The sequence below is a fragment of the Gigantopelta aegis genome, chromosome 2 (genome assembly GCF_016097555.1).
Source record: "Gigantopelta aegis isolate Gae_Host chromosome 2, Gae_host_genome, whole genome shotgun sequence".
NCBI lineage: Eukaryota > Metazoa > Mollusca > Gastropoda > Neomphalida > Peltospiridae > Gigantopelta > Gigantopelta aegis.
Window position 1 is genome coordinate 9227296 of NC_054700.1, and position 10652 is coordinate 9237947.

The 10652-nt window shown below is 36.0% G+C and overlaps 1 protein-coding gene across 1 annotated transcript in view; it reads right to left on the bottom strand.

Annotated features, from left to right (window-relative positions):
* Positions 1 to 3013: 3013 nt before the first annotated feature.
* LOC121376733 (junctional adhesion molecule B-like) overlaps positions 3014 to 10652 on the bottom strand; it is a 61856-nt gene continuing 54217 nt past the window's right edge. Inside the window, exons 6-8 of the mRNA XM_041504501.1 lie at positions 7188 to 7472; positions 5597 to 5620; positions 3014 to 4434 (exon numbers count right to left, since the gene is read on the bottom strand). Coding sequence (XP_041360435.1) covers positions 4322 to 4434; positions 5597 to 5620; positions 7188 to 7472 — 422 coding nt within the window. The 3' untranslated portion in view covers positions 3014 to 4321. The remainder of the gene's footprint in view (positions 4435 to 5596; positions 5621 to 7187; positions 7473 to 10652) is intronic.

Below are 10652 nucleotides of genomic sequence, written 5' to 3' on the forward strand. Positions count from 1 at the left end.
CATATAGTCTTAGAAAGGAATCCCGATACATTGTTTCCATTAGTAGCAAGGGCTATTTTATATGCACCATCCCATAGCCAGGATAGCACATACCACGGTCTTTGATATACCAGTCGTGGTGCACTAGCTGAAACGAGAATTAGCCCAATAGGCCCACAGACGGAGATCGACCGCAGACCGACCACCCATCAAGCGAACGCTTAACCACTGGGCTATGTCCCGCCCCTGTACTCAGACAGATTACGGAGAAATGTATCATTGTGGGGTTAGACGGTTACAAGTAGTACATTTTTGTCAGGATATCGGTTACGGTAGAATTAGGAGTAGGTCGCCAACTTAACTTTAAGGTACAAATTTGATTTGTCCGCATTCTGTATGAGTAATACGTATACATAACTGATAACGTAATACAGTTGTCGGATACACACTCGCGTATAGAATCTGCTCAATCTATTACCGCCTGTAAGAACAAATACAAAATAAACATAGGCATATTTTGAGGGTGGTTAAACAATTTAAAATCTTATAAAAAGCCTTCTACACTGGCAAGAGTTGTGGTTAAGTTGGCATGTATTTATTTGATCTTAATGAATTTTAACTGTCAAGATTAACTGTCAATGATTCGAGTCCTGTCTACCAACAGACGAGCTGCAGGTTACGGTTCTCCCTCGCACCACTCCACATATCACCCCGTCGTGCCCTTGGTGATCGCTATCTCAGCCTCCTCTTCTTCCGATATAACTTCTACTAAACTGTTTGTCAAACCCTACTTTTTATTAAATCTTGCTGATACCACTGTGGCGGAAAGCTGTTTGCCAAACCCTCATTTTTGACTGAATCTTGTGGATACCACCACGCCGTTCCCTCCGCGGACTCGTGTGAGACGATGGCTTGGGTCTTTAGACCTTGGTCGTAAGTGATTCTGGTAGTGCCCACTACCGATGGTTATCTCTTAGAAATGGTCAAAGCAGATGCAAAGTTCAAGTCTAAAACAAAGTAATAAACGTTTTGTTTCGTTTTTGTTTGCGTTACCTTTTGTTTTGTTTTGTTTTGTTTTGTTTTGTTTTGTTTTGTTTTGCTTGTTTGTTTTGTTTGTTTGTTTTTGCTTGTGTTTTGTTTTGGTTTTTGGTGTTTTGTTACGATTGTTGTTTTGATGCTTTTGTTGTTTTGTTACGATTGTTGTTTTGATGCTTTTGTTGTTTTGTTACGATTGTTGTTTTGATGCTTTTGTTGTTTTTATGTGTTCGGATTTTGTTTTCATTTTTTTTTTTTTTTTTTTTTTCCTTGTTTATTTATTTATGTATTATTATTATTATTTTATTGTTTTGATACTGTTGTTGTTTTGATATGTTTATGTTTATGTTTTGTTTTTGCTCTGATTTTATTTTTATTTATTTTTATTTTACAGTTCATAAAAAGTGCTGGAATAAAACAACCCAGAAAGCTGTTTTAGCATTACGATGGCTTATTACTCTCAACATAAACAGGAAACACAATACATACTGAAAGGTTGCCTTTTGTAGACGAAAACAATAAAGTTATTCGACTACTACAATGACACAGACAGTTCGGAACGATGATTGAAACCGATTTCAGCTGACACAGCTTGATTATTTAGTCCACCTGGCTGTTGTAATCGCACCTGCCAGGTGTAATGGTGTCATATGAGGGTTATAGTTTGTTTCAAAATTCCTATATGTGTATGGTATTATTTTATTAAAATTAAATCTTTTTGTCTTTAAATAGTTTCCTTTCTGATTTTTTATATAATGGTAGGTTGTCATAATGCCAATTCACTTTTCAGATTTTTATAAATTGTGTGCAATAACCTAAACAAGTTTTGGTGTAATTCGATTAGGACGTTAACATAGGTAATAACTATGTTCGCGGAAGGTAAGCACATCCTGCCTCACCGATGGCACCCACCACGAGTACTGCCACCCACCCCGAGTACTGCCACCCACCCCGAGTACTGCCACCCACCCCGAGTACTGCCACCACGGCTATCAAGTCTGTCACTTCATCCAAAACGACGAAAAACAAATGTGCATATTTCACCAAAGATATGCCCCCATTCAAAATACGGAATAACATCAGCCGTCATTTTGGTCAGTGATGCGTCGTATTTAGTACATATAGCCTGCAAATCTCTACCACAAAACGTTTTGAATGACCTCATGAGCCTCTGGCCATCATAATCCTGTGTATTTTCCAGGCCAATGATGCGAATGCACCACCAGACTACAAGTAATTATGCATCAGTCTGCTTTGACCAGCGAAACACTTGAAGTACTATCCCGAGTACTCTGACCGTAAGAGACAGCAAGACGGACATTTGGACAGTTATGACGCTCTCATTACGTCCAGAGGAAAATTTAATGTATATCAAAACTGCGGAACCTGTGCCTACCGAATGGTAGGTAAAGATTTCCGCTCGAATACAACAATAATCCTATGTTTGACGTTAAATACATGCACGTTCATATCGATTATGTTCGAGTTCGCTGATAACAAATATGTGACATATAGTTTACTAATACACACATTACAGGAAGAAACCCGTTAGCACTTAAGTATTTAAATGGAATATTATTGAAAGGAGGTGCCTTGTTATTGCATTAGAGCGGGAATCTTTAGCTACCGGTTGGTAGGCACAGATTGCGCACTCTTGATATACCAGGGGCGGATTATGGAGGGTTTCCCAGTTACACGGACACCCCCCCCCCCCCCCCCAATCCGGCTAAAAAACAACAACCCCACCATGTAGATCTAAATTGATGTACATGTAACATTTATAATTTTAAATTATAAACATTTACATATTGTTTCGGACCCCTCCTTACCTAAAGCATAATCTGCCCCTGTAAACAGTTTTCCCTGGCCTTAATGAGAGCGTCATAACTGTCCGAACGTCCGTCTTGCTCTTTTACGGTCAGAGTACTCGGGCCCTTGAAGTACAAGATCAACGGAAACAATATTCTGGCGAGTCGCGAAAATATGTGTGACACGGTAATTGAGTTGCCCATCATTCGTATGTAACGATGGTGTTTATTGAAGAACAATCAAAATGGCCGATTTACCGCCCCATAAATATAATGTAAAAATATTTGCAAAACCAGTTAAATCTCTTCGAACCAGTAAGATGCTGCGACAGTCAAACCTGCTTTTTATACCTTCATATTAGTATAGGCTCAGACTACCAACTGCCAGCAGAAAGTTGGCAATGTCGGCCAACTTTCTGCTGTCGCGTCTTCTACAACTGTCTAGATGCTAACCTGGGCGCTCGTAAAACTCGATTCTCGTCGTGTAACCCATTAGTTGTTAATTTGAGCGCACCCGTCTTAAGTCGGGAGTTGAGGAAAATTACAACGCAATGCTGGGTTGCCAACTTTCTGCTGGCAGTTGACAGTCTGAGCCTAGCATTAGTGTATGTTAATCTGAAAATGTTAATAATGGAACGTAAAGACGATACACGAAACAAGTGTTATTGATAAAAAGAAAAAAACATGTCCGAAACAGATTTTAGTATCATTATTGTCCGCGGACGTCAACAGAAGAATGATTAATAAATTAATAAAGTATAAGTTTATTGTTGTTGTTCCAGTTCATTGATCCCTGCTATGACACGTTGTTCAAGGTCACGTTGTTTCTGTTAACGACAGGGTCACACGACATTTAACGCACTGAGGGCAAAGTCACGAGCATTAACTGACTTGAAATATACACCATGTGTTTATATGTGGAAGAGCTTTTTTTATATGCCACGTGTTTGTTTGTTTTTTGTTCGTTTTTTTATATTTTATAAACATGTTTTTAAAAAGTACCGTTAGATGAATAAAAATGGACGACGGATTTCGGTCTTGCTTTTTCCGATTTATTTCAGATTTTTCCGATTTATTGCTACGTAGTCGTAATTAAGTTATATGCTAATATATCAATAATAAGTAGGATATGACGAGTGTGTAGCTTGCTGAATAAAGTATTTTTCGAACAAAATATTGTATATAATTTCGATGTCGTAATCTTCTTCTTTTTTTGGGGTTCTTTTTGCAAATCTTTGTTATTATTTATAGCTACATAGCTATAATGTCAATTTGTGTGTGACCCTGCCTTTAGAAGACAACTGTATTAATATAGGCGCTCTCCAGTTTAACGGAACCTCGTCACTCTGAATGAACGCTATCTCAAATGTCTAGAAAAAAGAACAGACAAAATCCACACTGTTCTAGATCCGACGAATATAGTTTTTTCCTGCACACACGTTAGTGACTAAATGTATCCCTGAGTTAATTATGCACAATTCCTGGCGGTCACGTGATGATCATGTTGGCAAGGTAACGATGACGTATGACACAACCAGAAGTAGCCAATGAGGTGTACATATTACTGCTGAAGAATCCACGAATTCGCCAAATCTTTCGTGGTCTTTCATGTCTATGAAAAAAAAAAACACCATATTTTAAAAATGTTACTGGCAAGCAAAACAGAAATATTTATCTTTTAAAAAATCTGCTGAAAGAAAAAAACTTGTCTGTGAAATTACCGTAATTTTATTTCTTTAATTCATGTTACAGTTTTCTTCATGTCTGACCAAACATTACTGGAACATTGTTAAAGTTTGCTTTGTTTAACGACATCACTAGAGCACATTGGTTTCTTAATCATCGGCTATTGGATGTCAAACATTTGGTAATTTTGACATATAGTCTTAGAGAGGAAACCAGCTACAGTTTTCCACAGACAGGATAGTACATACCATGGCCTTGATATACCAGTCGTGGTGCCTTGGCTGGGCCTAGAAATAGTCCAATGGGTCCACCGACGGGGATCGAACCCACAACGACTGCGCCCCCTCCACCCCATTGTTAAAGAGACATTACTTTTATCAGTTATGTAAAAGGAAAATGCGACTATTAGTGCACACCTATCCTAATTACATAAAGGTATTTTATCAAACGTGAAATTTCAGATGAATATATTCAAAGTCATAATACCGGCCTCGGTGGCGCCGTGGTTAGGCCATCGTTCTACAGGCTGGTAGGTACTGGGTTCGGATCCCAGTCGAGGCATGGGATTTTTAATCCAGATACCGATTCCAAACCCTGAGTGAGTGCTCCGCAAGGCTCAATGGGTAGGTGTAAACCACTTGCACCGACCAGTGATCCATAACTGGTTCAACAAAGGCCATGGTTTTTGCTATCCTGCCTGTGGGAAGCGCAAATAAAAGATCCCTTGCTGCTAATCGGAAAGAGTAGCCCATGTAGTGGCGACAGCGGGTTTCCTCTCAAAATCTGTGTAGTCCTTAACCATATGTCTGACGCCATATAAACGTAAATAAAATGTTTTGAGTGCGTCGTTAAATAAAACATTTCTTTCTTTCTTTTTTTTTCAAAATCATGACAGAGATATCATTTTGTTTGTTTAAGATAAAGACGATGCTGTTGAAACAAAAAATAGAACGTATTTTTCACACCATCAATTTGAAAGTAAACAGGAAATAGTTAATAAAGATAAATTATAAGACATGCATATGTGTATTAATTAAATAATGTACACATCGGCTTGTACAGTAGGAAATTAATAATAAATAGCATACCTCTCTTGTGGTTGTTGGTTTCAGCTGAAATAGAAAATCGGAATGTATATAGCGTCAGCAGTGCACATTTTATAAATTGTAATGCTAGGCTAAAACTACCAACTGCCAGCAAAGTTGGCCAACGTTCTGCTGTTACGACGTCTACGACTGTCCAGTTGCTAGGTTGGGCGCTCTTACAACTGGATTCTCGTTGTATATCCCATTAGCTGTTAATCTGAGCGCACCCATCTTAAAGCGGGAGTTAAGGAAATTACAACTTCATCGTAATAGTTGAAAGTTTGAGCCTATCATAATGTTCAATACAATATGGGGATTTATTAAAAGTAATTGTTTTAATGTTTGTTTTATTTAATTTACTCACTACAGAATGTACTGAACGTTTGACTGATTATAATGTATGTTTAGTGCCCACTAGACCTGTTCAAAGTACTGACTGGAAACCTTAAACATATTCATTGTCATCAATTGACGTACTCTATGTTCATCGACTAGGTAATATATTGATAGAACTCACTACGGGGCATATTAACTGGTAACATATTTAAAGTATACAATGTTTAGCACATTGACTGGTAATATACTGATATAACTCACTGTGGGGAATAGTACATAGTAACATATTTAAAGTTCCCCTGTTTAACACATTGATTGGTAATATATTGATATAACTCACTGCGGGGAGTATTAACTGGTAACATATTTAAAATTGACTGGTAATATATCGATATAACTCACTAAGGGGCGTATTAACTGGTATCATATTTAAAGTATCCCCTGTTTAACACATTGACTGGTAATATATTGATATAACTCATAAAGGGGCATATTAACTGTATACATATTTAAAGTATCCCCTGTTTGACACACTAACTGGTAATATATTGATATAACTCACTACGGGGCATATTAACTGGTAACATGTTTAAAGTATCCACTCTTTAAATCACTCACTGTTTAACACACTAAGTATTAAAATATCTAAATTACTCACTGTTCAACACATTGATTGGTAACATTTAAATCAGGCCTAGTCATTTTTCAACACTTTAACTTGTACCATATTAAACATTAACTAATTACTGAATACATTAACTATTAAAATATCTAAGTTACTCACTGTTCAACACATTAACTAAGAATAGTTTTAAATCACTGATTACTAAACACATTAACTATTAAAATATTTAAATTCCTCACTGTTCAACACATTTACTAATAACATATTTACATTAACTCACTAGTGGACACATTAACTAAATTGCTCACTGTTCAACACATTAACCAAAAACATATTTGCATTAACTCATTATTGAACACATTAACTGTTAAAATATCTAAATTACTAACATTTTAACACATTAACTAATAACATATTAAACATTAACTAACTATTGCACACATTAGCTATTCAAATAACTAAATTACTCACTTTTCAACATATTAACTAATAAAATATTTGCATTAACCCATTATTGGACACATTAACTGTTAAAATATCTAAACAACTCACTTTTTAACACATTAACTAATGGCATATTTACATTAACTCACTATTGAACATGTTAACTATTGAAATATCTAATGTACTCACTGTTCAATACATTGACCTTTGAACTTGTGATCTGTCTATTTGATGTACGGCAAACGTAAGTTCCGGCGTCGGTCATGTCCGCTCGTTCCACCGCTAGCTGGCTGGTGATCGTGCGCTCCGCTAGCGACACATCAATCGATATATGACGTCGTACATCTGACGTCAGCTTTATTCCGTCCTTGAACCAGTCCATTACATCAGGCGGGTACCCATCGCCAGTGGCGTTGCAAGTTAATTTCATACCGTTCCCCTTTTCTACAAATGTTGTGCCCGAGATTGTGATATCTGAAAGAGTTAACAATAAATCGATATTGCAAGGTGTTTAGAAAAAACAGAAAGACGGACACCTAGCTGGTGTGGTCTTTTCTCTCATCCTTAGGTATATAGGACAGAGCTAGCCCATGGAAGAAAGCTATGTAAGAAGCCTCGTCCAAGGTCGAAATTGCCACCACTTTTTCTACCCCGCATGGCCACATATGATGGAGTCTTTTTCTGTCATTCATTTGGTAAATAAACCATTATTTTACACGAATAGACAAAGATGGCTGAACAAGTAACTTTTTTATTTGTCCATTTTATCATAAATAAACCACACTATCATATTTATCGTGTTTGTTTCATGTGTTATATAATACAATTTAACACTGCAAATTAACAAGATAACTTTTATAATGAAGGTTTTAATAACAAAATATTAATTTAAGTATGTGTCAAATGACCTCACGTCATCAACTCACATTAATATGACATCATATATTACCAACGACGTCATGTTAAACAAGTGCAGGTGATATCCCATGTAGGATAGAATTTTCTTACATAGCTTTCTTTCGTGAGATAACTCTGTCCTATATACCTGAGGATGAGAGAAATTTCTTTATCTTATCCTCAGGTATATGGGACAGAACTATCTCATGAAAGAAAGCTATGTAAGAAATTTATATCCCACATGGGATATCACGTACTTGTGCTTCATCGTTGGTAAAATGAAATCATATTAATGCGCGATAGTGATGTGAGGTCATCACACAACAATTTTAAATTGATATTTTGTTATTAAAACCTTTATTATAAAAGCTGTTTTGTTAATTTGTAGTGTTAAAGTTTACGTAACACGTGTTACAAACAAGCCAACTACGACACAGTGATACAATGGTTAAATAAAATAGTTTTCAGCCGTCTTTGTTTGTGTAAAATAATAGATTATTTACTGAATGAATTAGAGAAAAAGACTCCATCATATGCTATCATGTGGGATAGAAAAAGTACACCTTTGATGGTGAAAAGTTCAACTTGTTTCTGGGCTAGCTTCGTTTCAGGTCGACATTTTCACCACCTCGGATACACTTTTTCTAAATTTAATATATATGTATCTGACAATCTCTAAAACAAGTAATGCAGAATCTATCCATGCACATGGCCGGAGAAAAGGTTTGAAAACTATTTTCAGATTGTATGACAAGTATTACCAACCCTGTTTATCATAGTTCTATGCAAAATGGGAAAAAACGTTATTGCATATAAATAAACATGTTCAAATTGCATTTCTACGTCAACAAATTGGAAACCAAATCATTTTTTTTTTTTTTAAAGTTGTAGTTCTGCATCAAAACAGTGGGATTTGAAATAAGTAGTGCGCCAGGAAATTTGGTCTCAATGGCTCAGACACCAGACAGAAACAAAATTTACTTTGAGCAATGACTTAATTTGAACGAGACTAGTCCAATGAACGAATATTGGTTTATCTCTAGCTCTTAAAGACAAGTAATATTGTTCGCACCAGACGCCTGCAGAACAAAAGTTCAAGACTAAATGTTTCACCTCAAATCAAGCCTAATAATATATTGTTAGTTTACAATTAAAACAATGTGTAGATGGTTTATGTCTATGCCTATATTACGAATGATTTAAGTGGTGTTTGTTCACGTAAACCTAAGTAGACTCTTTTATCATCATCATGAAACAAATTATATTTAGCTGTTTATCATCATGAACAAATTATATTTAGCTGTTTATCATCATGAACAAATTATATGTATTTGTTTAAATTCACAAATAAATTACAGTTAGCTGTCAATAATATATGTGTGATTTTGTTTTTCAATTTGTACACAGTACATGTACTACTACTACTACTGCTGCTGTTGTTTCTCCTGCTGCTGCTACTACTACTACTACTACTACTACTACTACTACTATTACTACTACTACTACTACTACCGCGATGACTACCACTACCACAACTACCACTACTACCAGGGTTTCTGCCAGAGGGTAAAATGGGTATGGCGCCATACCCCAAAATGTTTGCATATTTTATTTGTTTAAGTTAACTTTTTGGCAAAATTAATTACTCTTATCAACCCAAAATTTAACCTATTTTCTTTCTGTGGGAGGCCCCCATACCCTCTGATGACTGTGGTTGGATTCAATTCCATAGCGCCATACCAATAAATGTCTTTCTGTCAGAAACACTGACTACAACTACAACTACAACTACAACAGCAGCAGCAACAACAACAATTACTACTGTTACTACTACTACTACTACTACTACTACTACTACTACTACTACTACTACTACTACTACCTTCTACTGCTACTGCTACTACTTCTACTACTACTACTACTACTACTACTACTACTATTACTACTACCACTACTTCTGTTACTACTACTACTACTACTACTGCTGCTACTACTACTACTACTGTTACTACAGCTACTACTACTACTACTACTACTACTACTACTACTACTACTAGTAGTAGTAGTACTACTACTACTGTTACTACTACTAATAATACTACTGATGATGATGATGGTGGTGATGGTGGTGGTCATGTTGATGATGATGATTTTTGTTTTCAATTCAAATTTTTATAAACTTTCTCGGCATTATACAAATATAATCAAATAGACATGATGGTGGTGGTGGTGATGGATATGGTGGTGGTGGTGGTGGTGATGGATATGGTGGTGGTGGTGATGAATATGGTGGTGGTGGTGGTGTTGATGAATATGGTGGTGGTGGGGACGGTGGTTGTAGTGGTAATGATGATGATGATGATTGCAAAAACAACATTATCCATGAATATATAAACACAAACAGGTAGATTACACTCTGACATACTAAGAGACCTATACACGAATAATTATACATGACTTACAATATATACACTAAAACAACAACAAAAACACAACAAAAGCAAAAAAAACAACAACAAAAAAAAACAACAACAACATAACAAAACAAAACAACAATAACAATAACAACAGCAGCAGCAGCAGCAGCAGCAGCAGCAGCAGCAGCAGCAAAACATTATATGCTATGTTTTAAAATTTTAGCTTTTCTTTAGACATTTAGTTTGAAAATAAAAACACACTACACAATGTAGGACAATGTTATGACGTCATTGTTAACTTACTCATCCGCAGATTTTTCTACTGTTTTTCCCTAAGCAT